The 18,605-nt window shown below is 37.1% G+C and overlaps 2 protein-coding genes across 2 annotated transcripts; one reads left to right on the top strand and one right to left on the bottom strand.

The window, feature by feature from the left end:
* Nucleotides 1-948: 948 nt before the first annotated feature.
* On the top strand, nt 949-9,431 carry LOC131152373 (pleiotropic drug resistance protein 1-like). The gene is made up of 24 exons (XM_058104220.1): nt 949-1,570; nt 1,841-1,961; nt 2,082-2,170; nt 2,250-2,334; nt 2,425-2,584; nt 2,677-2,753; nt 2,897-2,950; nt 3,084-3,174; nt 3,398-3,699; nt 3,774-4,055; nt 4,254-4,570; nt 4,654-4,814; nt 4,993-5,096; nt 5,209-5,365; nt 5,449-5,556; nt 5,635-5,795; nt 6,176-6,508; nt 6,738-7,028; nt 7,125-7,208; nt 7,292-7,425; nt 7,610-7,837; nt 7,936-8,107; nt 8,608-8,862; nt 8,945-9,431. Exons 1-24 carry the CDS (start codon nt 1,245-1,247, stop codon nt 9,200-9,202), a joined length of 4,350 nt encoding a protein of 1,449 aa, XP_057960203.1. The 5' UTR covers nt 949-1,244; the 3' UTR covers nt 9,203-9,431.
* A 3,280-nt stretch (nt 9,432-12,711) lies between these two features.
* LOC131152374 (probable protein phosphatase 2C 22) lies at nt 12,712-17,755 on the bottom strand. Its single transcript, XM_058104221.1, has 4 exons — nt 17,327-17,755; nt 15,563-15,769; nt 14,176-14,387; nt 12,712-13,542 (listed from the first exon to the last, which is right to left on the bottom strand). The coding sequence occupies exons 1-4, from the start codon at nt 17,477-17,479 to the stop codon at nt 12,978-12,980; spliced, it is 1,137 nt and encodes a 378-aa protein (XP_057960204.1). The 5' UTR covers nt 17,480-17,755; the 3' UTR covers nt 12,712-12,977.
* Nucleotides 17,756-18,605: the final 850 nt, after the last annotated feature.

Here is an 18,605-nt window from a genome sequence, read left to right on the forward strand (position 1 = left end):
GTGGCCTCAGATCTTCAATTCGGCGAGAAATGGAGTCAGGATCAAAGAGAGGAGAGGAAGATGTTTTAGAGAGAGAAAGAAAATTTCTCGCGAGATTTACTACTGAAAAATCCATGTTTCAACTATTTATAAGGTCGGCTTCGTCGACGAGTCTTGTAGAAAGTTCGTCGACGAACCTGCACCTTCGTCGATGAGTTTCAGTCTGCCTTAAACCCTCACTCAGTATCTTCTCGTCAATGAGGTCCTCATGTATCCTTGTCGACGAATCCCCTGTGTTCGTCGATGGGACCCTGATTAATTCCTCGGGTTATTACATACACTGCCACCATCGTCGAACATGAGGTTAAGTTCCATACCCAACGTCGTGTCGTCGGAGTTGGACCACGGCATTGAGATTGCTAACTTCGTCGAGGCCTTCATGACGAAGATGGAGCCACCAGCGAAGTTATAGCGGCTGACGTGTTCTTGCACTGGGTGGTGGAGGTTGGGAATTGTAGGAATATTCTGATGGCCTTGTTGTGCACTATCGGCGTCGGTGTTTTGGATTAACCGCGTTGGCTTCACGTGATTATTTTCCAACATGAGCCACGCGTCATGCATCCAGCAGACTGGCGTAAGGCCACATTGGAGGGACGGGCACCGAGTATAACATCTCCCTTTATATGTTTGTGTGTCTGTTTTTTTAATGTTAAACATGCCTTAAATTGATTTTACATTCATAAATATCAAAGAGAGACTTATTTTCAGTAAATATATAATTTAGGAAACGGACACAAGGATATGTAGAGGGAGAGGTCCTTATACAATTTTTCCTTTTGTAAGATAATAAGGATAGCACATTAATTTAATGGTGGAAAATGAAGGGTAACAGTCATTAATTTTTATTCTTTTTCATAACATAATTTTCACGGTAACTCTGCATCATCATTCATCAACGAAACACAATAATAGCATTGGGAGGATGATCTCATTTCAGCGTTGATTTCAGTCCTAGTGGATTCTTTTCGTACTTAAATTCCAGGATCAAATGGCGGGGTGTGATTGAGAGAGAGGCGCGGTGGGTCAGGGAGAGCAGAAGATACCCTACCCCATCTCTGAACTTGAGCTTCTTCAGCCATAAAATTCACCAAAATAAGCTTGTTTCTAACTTTGCATGCAGCTTAAAAGAGAACTTGAGAGTTTCTTCTGGGTTTAATTTGTTGTTGAGGCGTCTTGAATTCTCTGCAGCACTAGGGGTTGGTTCAATGGAGAGTGGTGGTGACATTTACAGAGTCGGCAGTGCGCGTTCGAGCAGTTCCAACATATGGAGGAACAGCACCAGAGAAGTTTTTTCCAAGTCTTCTCGCGAAGAAGATGATGAAGAAGCCCTGAAATGGGCTGCCATTGAGAAACTCCCAACTTATCTGCGTATCAGGCGAGGTATACTGACTGAAGAAGAAGGCAAAGCACGAGAAATTGATATAAAGAATCTTGGATTGCCGGAGAAAAAGAACTTGCTGGAGAGGCTTTTGAAAATTGCAGAGGAAGATAATGAGAAGTTCTTGTTGAAGCTCAAAGACCGCATTGAACGGTAATCCAAAAAAAAAAATGCATTGTTTTGTTCTCTAGCTTGTAAAATGATCTGGGTTTACGAAAATCTTCAGTTTTGTCGGCGTTTAGATGATGTTCTTGCAATGTTTTTATCATGTTTGATCAAAAGATTTCTTCTGGAGTTCCTATTTCTGCAATTCAAACCCTGTTCTTATGACGCATTATTGTTCAATTTTCCTCTCTCTCTCTCTCTCTCTCTCTCTCTCTCTCTCTCTCTCTCTCTCTCTCTCTCTCTAAAATGTAAACACAGAGTTGGACTTGATCTCCCCACCATTGAAGTCCGATTCGAGCATTTAAGTGTTGATGCAGCAGCCTATGTTGGAGGCAGAGCGCTACCTACAGTGTTCAACTTCTCTGTTAATATGCTAGAGGTAGTTCGTTTTAAAGTTCATATGTACATAGTTCTTACTGGATTATGTTTTCATCTGTTTATCTGTGAATCAAACTCACTGTGCCTCTGCGTGTGTATGTCTCTCTCCCCCTCTCTAAAGGGATTCTTGAATTTTCTTCACATTCTTCCCAACAGAAAGAAGCCATTTCCAATCCTTCACGATGTTAGTGGAATCATCAAACCTGGCAGGTGAGAAGGCTTCCATTACTATACACAATAAATTCTTCGAACAGTGTATTCCTAACTTCGTGGATCCGGGTTTTCGAAGAATGACTCTGCTTTTAGGCCCTCCAAGCTCCGGAAAGACCACACTGCTCCTGGCTTTAGCTGGAAAACTGAGTTCAGATCTGGAAGTAAGAGAATCAAGTTAGTGATTGTACTAACTTTTCTTTGTGGATAGATTTCGCATTCTCATCTGATAATGGGTGTTCATGAAATTTCAGTTTTCTGGTAGAGTTACGTACAATGGCCACGGCATGACTGAGTTTGTTCCTCAGAGGACGTCAGCTTATATTAGTCAATATGATCTTCATATAGGAGAGATGACAGTAAGAGAAACATTAGCATTCTCAGCTAGATGCCAAGGGGTTGGACCCGGTTATGGTCAGTTGAGCTGCCTTATTTTGTAGATTGCTCTGAGTCTGAAGAATTCAATTGGGTTTGAATCAATTATTTCGATTTGGTAAAATTTGCAGAGATGTTGGCAGAGTTGTCGAGAAGAGAGAAAGCAGCAAACATTAAGCCAGATCCTGATATTGATGTCTACATGAAGGTGAGGAAATGGCACCTTTTTCTTCTTCTTTTTTGTGAATTTTCTATTCCATGTTATGCCCGCAATAGTTCATATTTTTGTGAAAAACAAAGCATTTTTATAATTCATTATCTATAAGCACTTAAATGCTTCTGATACTACAGGCAGCAGCACTAGAAGGGCAAGAGACTAGTGTAGTTACTGATTATATACTCAAGGTACCACCTTGTGATTCATCTAAGCTTACAAAAATGTTTTCAGATCCAAATATAAATATATATATATATATATATATATATATATATATGAAGAAATCCAAATGATCTTTGTTTGTTTTCATAATACATGAAGATTTTGGGACTTGAAGTTTGTGCTGATACCATGGTGGGGGATGAAATGGTGCGCGGTATCTCTGGCGGACAAAAAAAACGAGTCACAACAGGTATTTCCCAGAGCAGAAATTGTTTACGTTTAATTAATCATCTCATCTCCTGTCTCTCTCTCTCTCATATTTTATTTGTTTCCGGAGTCTTATGAATGTTGGATGAACAGTTGTTCCCTGAATACTGAAAGAAGTTCTCTCTCTCTCTCTCTCTCTCTCTCTCTCTCTCTCTCTTCCTATTTTATTGTTGCATTAATTCTTGTATATTTTTTGATCAATTTAGGGGAGATGCTTGTCGGACCCGCAAGAGCACTTTTCATGGATGAGGTATCAACTGGTTTGGACAGCTCAACAACTTTCCAGATAGTGAATTCACTCAGGCAATCAATTCATGTTCTCAAGGGAACTTGTGTCATCTCTCTCCTCCAACCAGCACCAGAAACTTATGACCTTTTTGATGACATAATTCTTCTCTCAGATGGACAAATAGTGTATCAAGGACCCCGTGAAAATGTGCTTGAGTTCTTTGAATACATGGGCTTCAAATGCCCTGAGAGAAAAGGAGTTGCCGACTTCTTACAGGAGGTAAAAATTTACGCCTTCATCTTTGAAATACCCTTCCTTTCTCATTTGTAATCTCTTTAGGTGTATCCTGGTAGGTGACGTCGAGGAAAGATCAAGAGCAGTACTGGGCTCGCAGAGACGAGCCTTGCACTTTCATTACTGTCAAGGAATTTGCAGAAGCATTTCAGTCATTTCACATTGGTCGAAATCTAGGTGATGAGCTTGCCATTCCTTTTGACAAGGCCAAAAGCCATGCTGCTGCTTTAACTACTAAGAAGTACGGTGTTGCCAAAAAGGAACTTCTAAAAGCCTGCATATCAAGAGAACTGCTGCTTATGAAGAGGAACTCATTTGTCTACGTATTCAAGATGACCCAAGTGAGTTGACAAGTTTGATATGCTCATCATATCGCACATTCTTTTCAACTATATTGGACTACTGATTGAACAATATACCAAAAAAAGCTTAGTTTATTAGTTAATTGCTCAAATGAAGTTAAACTACATGTTGAGTTGTCAAATTACTTGAATGCAGTGAACCTAATTGTTGCATAAAATTTCTTATCTTTATTCCAGCTCATTCTTATGGCTTTCATAACGATGACCTTATTCATGCGAACCGAAATGCACCGAGACACTGTAACAGATGGTGGGGTATTTATGGGTGCTTTGTTTTTCATACTCATTATGATAATGTTCAATGGATTCTCAGAGCTTGCCATGACGATCATGAAGCTTCCTGTGTTTTACAAGCAAAGGGATCTTCTCTTCTATCCGTCATGGGCATACTCCCTGCCCACTTGGATCCTCAAGATCCCAATAGCATTTATAGAAGTTGCCATTTGGGTGGTAATGACTTATTATGTCATAGGATTTGATCCAAACATCAAAAGGTAAAAAGATTAGATGACATATAATATTATACCTTGGTTTCAATTTATTGGTTTGATAGTTTGATGAGCATTATCAATGGCAGGTTTCTCAAACAATTTATTCTACTCCTATGTATTAACCAAATGGCATCTGGCCTTTTCCGATTCATGGGGGCATTAGGAAGGAACATTATTGTGGCAAACACATTTGGTTCATTCGCATTACTCGCAGTTTTGGTTATGGGTGGATTTATTTTGTCAAGAGGTACACTGATTGTAAATTTATAATAGCATTAACAAAGCCTTTTCCCAAACTGTTTAGGATTGGCTACAGCAATCCTTTTATGCACATAAATTTTAAATAGGCTGTTTTTTCTTTAGTTCCTTGTGCTAATATAGTTCAGATTAAACTGAAAAAAGCTTTGTTTTTTCTTTTTTTCCAGTTGATGTGAAAGCATGGTGGAAGTGGGGTTATTGGATCTCCCCTATGATGTACGGGCAGAATGCTATTGCTGTGAATGAATTCCTTGGCAATAGTTGGAGACATGTAAGCATATTTTCTTGAATGTGGGTGAAAGTTTTAACCAAAAAATGGCTTAATAAGGATTGCGTAAAGATTTTACAAAACTTTGCTCAGATTTTGAAATGATTTGTTGTAGGTTCCTCCTAATTCAACCGAGCCATTAGGAGTACAAGTATTGAAATCTCGTGGGGTTTTCCCACAGGCACATTGGTATTGGCTTGGAGTAGGAGCTTTGATTGGCTATATTTTCATATTCAATTTCCTTTTCACAGTGGCTCTCTCTTATCTCGATCGTGAGTAGACTTGCAGCTCTTTCCAGAATTCCCAAAACTGGGAGTATCATTCCGAGTTCTGACATTGGGTTGATTTTCTGCAGCACTTGGCAAGCCTCAGGCCATTATATCTGAAGAAATCTTGAATGAGAAGATTGCAAACAAAACTGGAGAAATCATTGAGCTGTCATCACAAGGAAAGAGCTCTTCTGGTGAGCCATAATTCTCACATGCTTTATTTTTAACTTGTCTATCACTGTATTAGCTATAACTTAGTTGATGTCATGCAGAAAGAGCTGAAAGCCAAAGAAGTGTATCTTCCAGATCATTTTATTCAATAGTAGGCTCAATTAACGAAGCTATCCGCAATAGGAAACGGGGAATGGTCCTTCCTTTTGAGCCCCTTTCCATCTCCTTTGATGAAATCAGATATGCTGTAGACATGCCAGAGGTATCTTGAAGCTTCCATTAATTAAGGCACAAACAAATGGTAGAAATGGAGGACCTTCCAAGACATAGTTCAATTTTCAAAAGAAAATCATGAGTTATACACCACCATCTTTTTGAAAATATGCAAATCACACTAAACATGCAACAAATCTGTGAATTATTTTTGAGAGCATGCAGTTTCAAATTTATCAATAATTAAATAGTTTTTTCCTGTGTAAGTAATTAATATGCAGAATTCTTGGCTTGTTATCTGGTATTATGCTGTTATGGACATTGTTAACTTTGTTGACAACATTTGAGTACTCATTGAATATCAAATTATGTACTAGTCTGCGGAATAATTCCGGGGTGTGGATTCTGCATTTATTACTGTGCTTGCAGGAAATGAAAGTACAAGGTGTTAGTGAGGACAGGCTAGAACTCTTGAGGGGCGTAAGTGGTGCGTTCAGGCCTGGTGTCCTTACAGCTTTAATGGGTATTAGTGGTGCTGGCAAGACCACTCTGATGGATGTGTTAGCTGGAAGAAAAACAGGCGGATACATTGAGGGAAGCATCATGATATCCGGTTACCCAAAGAAGCAAGAAACATTTGCTCGCATATCAGGCTATTGTGAGCAAACCGACATCCACTCTCCGTATGTTACAGTCTATGAGTCCTTGCTGTTTTCTGCCTGGCTTCGGTTATCTCCTGAAGTTGACTCGGAAACTAGAAAGGTGAGAGCATCCTAGGTCTTTTAGCTCCATACTTCATTCAATGAAAAGAAATTGGCCATTGGTTCGAAAGAGTAAAAATCCATTCCCCTTTCACATGCACATGACATTGCCTGAATTGCAGTTTTTTTTTTTTTTTTTTCTAAGTTAACGCAGTCAAAGCCTATCTTGTTAAGGCAGCTCATTTCAACACATAAAAACCTGAACTGCAGTTCTTAAAAATGGATTGCAGATGTTCATTGAAGAGGTCATGGAGCTTGTGGAGCTGACTTCATTGAGGGAAGCACTAGTTGGATTGCCTGGTGTTAGTGGTCTCTCAACGGAGCAGCGCAAGAGGCTCACCATCGCCGTAGAGCTTGTTGCCAACCCATCTATAATATTCATGGATGAGCCAACCTCTGGGCTTGATGCTAGGGCAGCAGCAATAGTGATGAGGACAGTGAGGAACACAGTAGACACTGGACGAACAGTAGTGTGCACCATCCACCAGCCAAGCATCGATATATTTGACGCATTTGATGAGGTTTGGTTAAATTTTTCAAGGGTAAATGGAATTAGCAATATTTTCTTGCTTTTCTTCTATTCTACACAAATTAAATACTTCAACGTAATATTACAGCTATTTCTTATGAAACGAGGAGGAGAAGAGATATATGTTGGACCGTTAGGCCGCCATTCTTGTCATCTAATTAAGTACTTTGGGGTGAGGCATTTGACTTGATGACATTATACAGGTTTCCGCAATTTCTAGATGGTACTGACATAAATGTGCATTGTGTCCCAAAGGAGATCGATGGAGTCAGTAAAATCAAAGATGGTTATAATCCAGCAACGTGGATGTTGGAGGTGACTTCAGCAGCACAAGAAGCTGTTCTTGGGGTTAATTTCACTGAAATCTACAAGAACTCAGAACTGTATAGGTTGGGTAACATCAAACTCTTTGTAAACCTCATGAGCATTGCTCCAACATTTACTTAACAGCTATTGATATTGCATAATCTTACAGTTCAAAATTTTTAAGGGTTCTAACATCTTATTGTATAATACCTTGTTGAATGCTAGTCTTGTACCATAGATGTTAATACTCTTAAATAAATGATTCAGGAGGAACAAAGCATTGATTAAAGAACTTAGCAGACCTCTCCCTGGTTCAAAAGATCTATACTTCCCTACTCAATACTCGCAGTCTTTCTTCACTCAGTGGAAGGCTTGCCTATGGAAACAGCACTGGTCATATTGGCGAAACCCTCCGTACACTGCAGTAAGGCTCTTATTCACAACTTTCATAGCTCTGATGTTTGGGACGATATTTTGGGATATTGGCTCCAAAAGGTAACCATAGAAAAATCTACTGTACTGTGAAATGGTGTTTTAGCATTGGTTTTTATTATTCAGTCCCCTTAATGGGTAAACATTTCCACAAAATGAAGGATTAGGAAGCAGGATCTATTTAATGCGATGGGTTCTATGTATGCTGCTGTTCTCTTCATTGGGGTACAAAATGCCACATCTGTGCAGCCAGTTGTGGCTATTGAGAGAACAGTCTTTTACAGAGAAAGAGCAGCCGGAATGTTTTCAGCTTTGCCATATGCCTTCGGACAGGTAATTACTTGAATTAATCTTCAATATTGGCCTTTCTTAAGTAAATAATTTGGTCATCTGCATAGTCTTCTTATGGAAACAATTCAACATTCAACAATTGCCGGTGAAAACTTGTAAGGAAGAGAACAGATTTATTAATGATGGAATGAAACATGCAGTATTCAATGAAAGTAATTGGTTATTGGGGAATAATAAATGTGCCAATGTTCAATCAGGATCAAATAAGAGAGTGATAATGCATTGGAACAAACTGTGAATTTATCGTGAATATATTATGGCGAGGACCACAAACCAGACAATGGACGAGAGCAATGGGAATTATAAAGCCAAACATTTCCTTTACGGAAATATAAAAAATTCTTTATGGTAATGATGACAATCTAAGAATATATTGTCATGTAGAATGAACTTAACATATCTTAAAGGAATGTGTTAGTAGAGGTTCTTATAATTACAAAATTCTGTCACAAAGGTTCACACCAAATCCAACTGTTTTGCAGGTTGTGATTGAGTTGCCACACATTCTCATTCAGACTGCCATCTATGGAATCATAGTATATGCCATGATAGGATTTGACTGGACAATTAGCAAGCTCTTTTGGTATCTCTTTTTCATGTACTTTACCTTCCTATACTTCACATTCTATGGAATGATGACCGTAGCTGTTACTCCCAACCACAACATTGCTGCCATAGTTTCTTCTGCCTTCTATGCTATATGGAACCTTTTCTCGGGATTTATCGTTCCACGACCAGTAAGAATCAACACTACTTTGTATCATTTTTCAGTTGAAATGAAATTATAATTCAACACTAACAAGGTATTTCTAATGGCAGAGAATCCCTGTGTGGTGGAGATGGTACTATTGGATATGCCCCATCTCTTGGACTTTGTATGGACTGGCTGCTTCACAGTTTGGAGACTACACAGACAAGCTAGACTCCGGCGAAACTGTGGAAGACTTTCTGAGGAGTTATTTTGGATTCAGACACGACTTAGTCGGAGTCGTTGCAATCGTCATATTTGGGATAACTGTTCTCTTTGGATTCATCTTTGCCTTCTCAATAAGAGCATTCAACTTCCAGAAAAGATGAGAATGTACACTCATGGATAAAAACAGAATTCTCGTCATTAATTTTATCAGCTTCTCTTCCAAAGATATTAGATGAATATGAGAGTTTTTCCCATGTATTTATACTAGGTGTACTTAAGTAGTTAAGCTTCAAAAAAAAAAATTATAGATCCACAAGACTCTGTAATGTATACCACTTGTATGTATTAACTATCATTGTCAAATTGAAGAAGATGAAATTTTCTTTCCAAGTTTCTTGAAAGGTGTTGTTTGGTAGATGCATCTTTGCCAATTGTCAGGGAACCAGTTTATGTTTATCTAACACTAGACGGTAAATAGTAGACATTAAAATGTACAAGGTGAGGAGGGAAAAAAAAAAAAAATTATTTTAGAACTTAGATAAGCTAGTCAAGATCAAATTCAAACATAAGGACCTAATATGTATTTACTGTAAGACAAAATGGACGCATAAGAACTAATTATTTGTGTGGAAAAAATGAAGAAAAAATATTAGGAATGAAGGAAAAAAAATCTACTAAAACCTTGCATGGACAGAAGATGGTTTACCAGTACAGCTTGGTATTTTAATGGTCGTGTGTATGTTTTTATGATGAGGAATTGTCTTAGTATCACCGATTATATGAAATCGAAGGTATAATCTTTTAATGGAATCAAATTTTTTTTTTTTGAAAATTTCCAATGTATACAATTTATTTTTTTCTTTTAAAATAATAAAGCTCGGCTTTAAGATTTGTTGAAAATACAAGGAAAGTTATTTACTAATAAAATTAATATTAAATAAAAATACAAATACTTATCAAATAGTGAAGCATGAAAGGACCATTGTCTTTAAAGTCGAATTCGCTCTTACAGAGAACATTTCTCGATGCATATAGTCATTACGTACATGACCTCCAAGATTACTCAACTACTTCGATTTTGTGTGCACTTGCAAACATAATAGTTATAATAGATGTAGTGTTATTTAATTACCCAACAAATATAAATCTCAAAAAAGAGTAGAAGATAAAGGTATTTTGAAAAGAAAAACCATATCTTGAAATGAAATTGGATCATAGTTTTTACAGGTAAAATTAAAAAATAACTTCCAACATCATAAATACGAAACCTTTAAAACATTAGTTAATATTTTAAAAATGTAACAATTAATATATTAAATTTAACGTATACTTAATTAAAATAAAATCAACGATTGTTATATAATATTTATTAAACAGATTTTTTTAAAAAAAAATAAAACATAACACATTAATATCAACAGTTTCTTCCCTATGAAATTTAGGAACTCACAAGGTTTGCATATTGGCTGTTAAGGCAGCCATTGTTACTCCTGGTCTAGGTTTTTGACCTCCAGAGTTGGATTGATAGAACAACGCATGAACTCTTTCAATGTCTCTTCCTCTCCTTGAACAAGACTTATCAAGTGGGTTGAAGTATTCGTCATTTTTCGTTTATTGACGAAATGTCCCATAAACTGCTACTCCATTTCAAGAAAATTCCCAACTGAGCTGGACTTTAATATCCAGTACCATGACCTAGCATTCCCCTTCAGGGTTGCCGCAAATGTTTAGCACATAATGGTATCAGATACACCTTGCAATTCAATCAATATTTTGAAGATGTCAAGGTGGCCTAGGGGATCTAATGACCAACCCATTATATCCTTCTTTGTTAAGCGTCTTAAATTTACTAGGCAAAGGGATCTACATTTTTTTCTTATTAAATGGGGGATTAGAAGATCTAGCTGAGGTTTTCTCTATTGAGGGGTGGTTGTGAACTTCTTTTACCAACTTTTCTAGTTGATCAATTTGCCCGAGTTTTTCTTCAAATTTTTGGGACCGTTGTTCATTATTTCCCACGTCATTGGCTCATTCTACTTTCTTTGTCAAATTTGAAATTTTCAAGGCTACTTCATGTGGTATTATCACCTCACCCTAAGGTGTCGTTTCTGGTTCATGTGCTTCATGTTCTATAGGATCTTTTTATGTTGTAAGATCATACTAAACATGTCTTCAACCCTCCTTTGGAAGACTAGAAATTGGTCTAAAAACACAATTTGCAGTGAATTATCTAGCGGTTTGGAGTTAACCAACTAGGAGATTGATCCCCCAGCAAGGAGTTTGAACCCAGAATTATGTGATACAACTATGATTGAGTTTTAGAAAGAAATCCTTCCAAGTTTTCCATAGACAACACCAGCGTATTGTTGCTATTAAAATTTGTCTGGGAGAATTTGGATCAAACACAACTTCGATCACCTACCAAAAATAAAAGAAAAACACTTTTAAGGACCCAGAGTATACTCCAGGGGACCACTCCGATGTCTGAGTCAATGAAATTGAAAGAAATAATTGCAATAATAAAGGAGTAAATAAAAATGAGATGAGAAACCTTACCTTCCTCAGGGAGTCATTTTTGTAGGCATTCAGGATACCTTCGCATTGATTTCCCTACTAATAGACATTTATTTAGATTGTAAGAGCTACACCTTAGTAATAGATATGTTACTAGAGAGTAAAGATGTGTACTAACCCCTTGCTTTAGTTAATGGGAGTTACCTCCTTTTATATTGATCCCTTGATGTATCTTACATAAGTTAATGTCAAGTTCATTATCGGGATCTCTTCTAGGTCATATTAGTAACTGAAGTATTTTTCTAGTGTATTAGTTAGCTCTAGAGAGTCCGCTTAAATGTCCATACAGTTTAAATGTCACATTGGTTTTGTGGTTACAACGGCTTATTAACCTTCATAAATCCCCTCTTAGGCTGCATAAATACCATATTGAGTCTCAGCCAACTAATGATCTTTACATTGAATTACTATTGACCTTGAACCTCTTACCCCCATCAATGACTCAATATGATATATGATATTATTATTACATAATAATAGTATCGCCTTAATTTTTTATTGATATATGCTTCGTTATTATAATAATGTATTATTTTAAATGTAAGCATATAGTTGTATCATATTTTGAGGGCCGCTAGTGTCTAATCAACGACAAAGCTATGGTAGAGAATGGGAATGAAATTCCCATGTTCCCTGAAAAACCACCCCACATCAAATTTTAGTTTCAAAACAAACATGTCAATAAAATGTCAAGAATGGTACATTTTAAAAAATATTAAAATATACCATAAAACAAATGCTACTAAAGAAAATGCCATCCTAACCATTTTCATTCCTTCTTTCATTTCTCTTTTCCTTTTGCCCAAATGAAAAGGCAGCCATTTAAGACAATGGGCTGCACCTTCTGATATCTTGGTCAAGCCTGCACAAAACTTGTTGAGCTAGCACAAAGCTCAAGGGGAGAACCAATGGATGAGGAATTCAAATACATAAAAAATGGCATTCCCATCCTTATTCCATTCTTTATCTTGCAATCAAACAAAACCTTGGATATTGATTAATTTTTTTATTAAAAAAATAAACAGGGCAAGAGAACAACAAAACATAACTAACAGTGTGGCATACCATTACCAAATAAATAATTAAGCAGACAGAATAAAGGGAAGATGATCAGTGTTATTGCACTAGTATTAGAAACAAGGTTAGCATCAATCAATCAACAGTAATGGGAACAATAATTCAAATATCAATAGGGCCTAAACAAATGGCAGAAACAAGTTGAATCATATGGGGAAAAATGAGTTAATGCCGCATATGTTACAGTTGGGACGATCACCTCAGAAATTCTCTCTCAACTTCTAAAACTACCAGTTAAATTTCATCATTACGAATAAGAAAAAAAAAATAATATTCGTCGACATCTCAATTTCCCAGGCTGTCTAGGAAGCTCTGCAACTCTTTCAAACCCTCAGCAGAAATGCTCCTATGCACTCTCCCACGGGGTGCAACCAAGTTAGGGGGTGGCTGGGGTTGGAAGCACACCACCACAACAGCTAAATTGTCCCCACTCTTCCTTTTCAAAGCCTCATTAATCAGATCCTTGCAACACATGGCTGGGTCATTGTGCTCCTGAAGCCTTCTGCGAGCAAAATCAACCGCATTTTGACTCCTAAAAACATCCCAGATACCATCACAGCCTATGATAATGAATTCATCCTCTTTAGTAAGTCTAGTGGTCCTAAATTCAGGCTCTGCACTCAGAGGACCACCATCCCTACCCTTCAATCCTTCCATGTGCCAATCTCCTAGAGCACGGGCAACATTCAATTGTCCATTGAGGTAACCATCATACACGTATCCTCCTGATGCTTCAATCCGTATCCTCTCTGTGGTGCAAATTGGCTTGTGATCCCGGGACATCTCAATAGCTTTGCCCCGCCGACAAAGTACAGCCCGACAATCTCCCGCATTTGCCACCACCAATAACCTACATAAAAATTAAAGGATAAAAGATAAACAATAAGGGATTTAAAACTCTGTAATATGTAATATAAAGAAAACTCTACTCATTGACCAATTCTTGAAATAAGGCATATAATCCCAAAACCTTCATGCTCTCTTTTACCCTTTCATATATGCATGAATTTTGATGGGGAAAAAGCAAGAATAGTACTTAATGAATAAACAACCTCAGAACTTCTAGTTCCGATGTTCTACCATTACTGGCTTATAGAGCTACGTTAAGACCAGCAGGCAATCAAACCCACGCTTGATTTCAATTTTAACCCTTTACCACCCCCTTTTTAATCCACAAAGCATAGAAAATTATAATTATTAAACAGGCTTACTTTCAGCTAGGTTTCATTAAAATTCAAATTGTAGGATTGTACTATTACTCAGAATAGAATATGGCCACATCACCATAATATATTACAGGTACATTACAGATTATGTTCATTCTCAAAATCCAATTCATAAAAGTTACACAAACCTGTCGATGGAGAATTAATTATCCACGAAAAGAATAAAAATGGCATGTTATTAAGTTTCAGATAAATCTGGAAGTATGATATAATATATTTCAACAGTAGAAAAATAAAAATAAAAAATAAAAACTAACCTCCCAACAACAAGAGCCGCCAAAGCAGTGGTTCCAGAAGCAAGAGCAGCATCCAATGAGCAAGCTTCAGCAAAGGCAGTGTCTGTTTGCAGAAATGCTGAAGCAACAGCACGCTCAATCTCTTTTGGGAAATCTTCATCTTCAACAATGAACTTAGGCAAATGATAGCAAGCAAAGTCAGCAGCATGCTTTCCTCCATGCCCATCAAAAACCTAAAACAAAAAAAAAATAAAAATAAATGTTACACATCCCTGAAATCTCTAAACAAAGGTAAAAAAAAAAATAACTGATGTTCTTATCTTTGCATATCATGACTTCAGACATTTTGTCTAAACTACAACGCAAATACAGAATCAGCAATGCATGCATGCTGCACAGTTCTTCCCATGCAACTAACAGTTACAACCTTGCAAATGCATGCGACATGGGTCCATGTATAGGCTCTGCGCCTAATTTAATATAATACAAGATTTATTTATGAGCACCCTGTGAAGCACACCATTGAAGTCTGAATAGTCATCATAATGATAGATGTTATTAGCATAAGTCAAGATGATTCCACTCAGCAAAACAAGAAGCAGCAGAAGCCACCTCAGCAGCTCTAGAATCTTCAAGAGTTTTCGTGATTTCCTTTTTATTCTGATTCAGTTGTAACCAACATTATTCTTTTTGTACGTGCTTTCTGTTATTACTTGCAGTACCTCATGCCTTTATATTCTGTCAAGAAGCACAATGTATTATACGATGAATGATAGAGGTATACTGATTAGATGAACCAACCATATTCATAAATCAACAACATTCTTACTTTTTACACTTTACAGTTCCTTGCATTTGTAAGGTACATAGTTACATATTCATCATATGATTATAATTGCATATGCACAACAAAAGAAATAGATGGCATATTTTCTAGCTTTCTATCTTAAAACTAGAAATTGCCTCGAATTTGACTGATAATGTCATAATTTTAATTAACTGAATATATCAATATACAGGGGGCAAAATGAAAGAAACAATTTATTTATATCAACACAATCACATTCTGCCATAGCGGTAGCAGTGGAGGTGGAAAATTATTAATATTAGTAGTGTTGTAGCAGTCATGGAGGCTGCCACAGCAACACTTGCAAAAATATCAATAACAAGAAGAGAAATACTATATTAATGAAAACAATAACAATAATAGATAATAACAGATCAGCAATTCACAACATCCAAAGACGATGCAAGCGGCCTACCAAAATATGCTCACCCATAATGGCAATCTGCCCTGGCATGTGCAACACATCCACAAGTAACACAGTATTTACCCTAGCACAAAAACAACGCAAATAGCATGTTTAAGAGCACAATATAAAACATCATAGTTGATAAGGAAAAATACCCCATAGAAAGCATTGGGCCCTTCACTGAAATTTTTTGGTCCAAATTCACGCATAAAATTGTCAACACAAACATATGCATCCTCCATGCTTGTTCGAAATCCCATATCTGCCCATGCTCCAGAGCGAACAATTGGAATGAATTCTGTTTCACAATCTTCTGTACTCAATCCCGGTCCAACAGAAATATCTGATGCCTTCGTCCTCACCTGATAGGGTTCTAGTTATTCCACAGTGCACATAAAATGCAATAAAAGGAAATTGGGAAAAAATAAAAAGTTATGCTGAAAACAAGAACAGCACTCCAGCAACGATTGCTTGGATTCTTGCGCAGGCATGCTCTATCAAAGACCTGTTTCTTGAAAAATTTGACAATTCCAGAATCACAAAAACTCACAAAACAAAGTGTGACAGTCCAAAAGACAACTGGAGGCGAAAACATTAGAGAAAATAAACAAATCCCAATAACCAGTTGGTACGACACACAATGCAGTCAGGAGATGTTCATAATAGATTCTTAATTGTAGGGTGATTGATGAGTCTTTGCTCACAAAAGGAACAAAGCAACCCAAGAACGAGGAAGAGAGTAGTCTGACAGATAATGCAAACTCAAGGCCACAGATTGAGAAAATTTTCCCCCACCCTCGCAGAAAAATAACAATAAATAATTCATCGAAAGAGTATGACATAGTTGTTAAAAGTACATAGCTCACCAGGTGCATAGTTAACCTAGGCCCAAGCACAAGGGACAGTCCGACAGGCATACATTTCTTAAGAATGCCTTCAAAATTCTTACATAATGGGTCTTCATATTTTAAATTAATATCAATATAGGAACCAAGTACTACATCAAGTGAAAACTGGGATGCTACACACAAACAAGCTAACAAACCCACCGACCTTCCATGATTTTTTTTCCAAATAAATATCACAATAATTATAACAAATATCAATTGGGAAATAAAAATAAATAACTTCACCACAGGAAAAGCGAATAATCCATTAACCAAAGGGGCAAAATGTGATTCTTGTATTAAATATTACTAGCTGACGATAAATAGTAAATGTTTTGCAAAAGAGCAAAAGAATCATAAAACATAACTTCAGAAATCAGACCACCTAAACTGGAAAACAGATTTACCTCAACACAGGAAAAGCTAATAACCCATTATTGTACTGGGGAGACGGGGAAAAAAATGCACTACTTGTATCAAGTATTAGTAGATGCATCTGATACTGAAAAGCCAAAATACCACTAAACATTTAAGCCTTAAGCGCCCCCTCCCCCACCCCCCCCCCCCCCCCAAAAAAAAATCTCCCAAAACCCAACACACCCAACGCGGCAGGCAAAACCCCGGATAAAAAAGAGTATCACGAACAAAAGCAAAACAAAGAAACATCAGGGATACTCAGAAACAGTAGTACTTTCAATCTCCATCAAGTATCAATCCAACTATACGTTTGCGTAGCGTTTTAGGACTACTATTCAATTTCGTTTAAGAGCTAAATCTATCCAAATTTCGCCTTCAAGAACAACTCTACCTCAAAATAATACCAACGCAACAACCAAACGGCGCACATTCGAGCCACCGACAAAACCCAAAAAAATAGCAAACCCTGAAGCCACTGTTTGATAAGGTTTTTGACAATTTAAGGAAAAAAAGAACAAAGCAATTTTGCATCCAGAAGAAACAACAATACCCTCAGAAACCCAAACCGATGTACGCTTAAATTATGGAAATACCGAAGAATATGCAGAGACTTACAAGCGAGGGATGGCGAACCAGCGACTTACACGGGGACGCTACATGGGCAGCACTGAAAGATTGGCGGAATGCGGAGGCCACGGGGTTCGGAGGCCGGCCGTCGCTCGAACCCCCATTATCTGTTCCATCACCAATCACCTTACCTCCCTCCATTGGCTCTAACCATTGCACGCTCTGCGACTCGTAAACAAAACCCTAACCCTAACAAAAACCGTAATCGAAACTCCGGAGTCCGCACTGCAAAGACTCGGAATCGGACGATTCAGCGGGTTAAACGAGTGGGGCAGAGTCGATTGGGGAATTAAAGGGGGAACACTGACTTGAAGCTCAAGCTAGCAAGAGGGGGAGCAGTCAAAATTTAGGGTTTATTTGGAACGATTCGGGGGGTTTTTGTTTTTGATGAGTTTACCTCGAAGAAAACGCTCTTGTAAGTTGTAACGCGTGTACGCGATGTTTTAACAGATTGGGGAGTGACGTATCAAATTGCACTGTGAAAGTCGTTGGGTTTGCGTGGCGAAAACGACGGCGTATTGTCATCATGTGTGGCTTTTAGTTAGATCACGCCCCTTTTGTGGAAAGCTACTCGTGGATTTTGCTTTTATTTTGGGTAATATAGTTGTGTTAAATCTTAAATCCTTGTAGGCAGCGTGCATTAATGAATAAAAACAATAATAACCATGAATGCCAAGTGGGCTTTGCAGGAAAAGAGTAGATTGGATGAGCGTATCTGAATTTGCCTTTTGATGGTTAGAATTTTTAAAATTTTTCACATTTTGAGTTTCAACAAATATGTAATTTTTCTAAAAAAATATGAACAATTGAAACTTTTTTACGATCTAATGTATGAAATCTCTTTATAATTTCATACACGAACGATAAATTAATATATGTAAAAATCAACTCTACTCATGTGCGTATGTATCTATATATAATGATGATTAAGTCATTTTGTGCATGAATGAGACAATTCTATAAAAAAAAATTTATGTATTTTATAAATTTTTTTTTTTTTTTTGAATTATTCAATCATAATCATATCATTACATTATTAATTTAGACATAATATTTGAGTACTAACTTTTTTCTTTTAAAAAAAAATTCAACTCTTACACTATATTCATTCCGAAAAAAGAAATATACCTGACAATAAATCTGTCTTACTATAAATGATTAAATAATCATTCATCCAACAATTTAGGATTTAATGTAGAAAAAATAATAATAATTTAGGGTATCCCTCTCCCACAATGACATGGAGGGGACTACTATTGCTCTTTTT

Source organism: Malania oleifera, chromosome 3, assembly GCF_029873635.1.
Source record: "Malania oleifera isolate guangnan ecotype guangnan chromosome 3, ASM2987363v1, whole genome shotgun sequence".
Classification (NCBI taxonomy): domain Eukaryota; kingdom Viridiplantae; phylum Streptophyta; class Magnoliopsida; order Santalales; family Ximeniaceae; genus Malania; species Malania oleifera.

Coding starts and splice junctions, on each gene's coding strand:
- LOC131152373 (XM_058104220.1), top strand. CDS start 1,245: ATGGAGAGTGGTGGTGACATTTACAGAGTCGGCAGTGCGCGTTCGAGC. Junction 7,029..7,124: donor TATTTGACGCATTTGATGAG/GTTTGGTTAAAT, acceptor GTAATATTACAG/CTATTTCTTATGAAACGAGG. Junction 7,209..7,291: donor ATCTAATTAAGTACTTTGGG/GTGAGGCATTTG, acceptor TGTGTCCCAAAG/GAGATCGATGGAGTCAGTAA.
- LOC131152374 (XM_058104221.1), bottom strand. CDS start 17,479: ATGGAGGGAGGTAAGGTGATTGGTGATGGAACAGATAATGGGGGTTCG. Junction 15,770..17,326: donor TGGTTCGCCATCCCTCGCTT/GTAAGTCTCTGC, acceptor GAACCCTATCAG/GTGAGGACGAAGGCATCAGA. Junction 13,543..14,175: donor GCGGCTCTTGTTGTTGGGAG/GTTAGTTTTTAT, acceptor ATTTTTATGTAG/GTTATTGGTGGTGGCAAATG.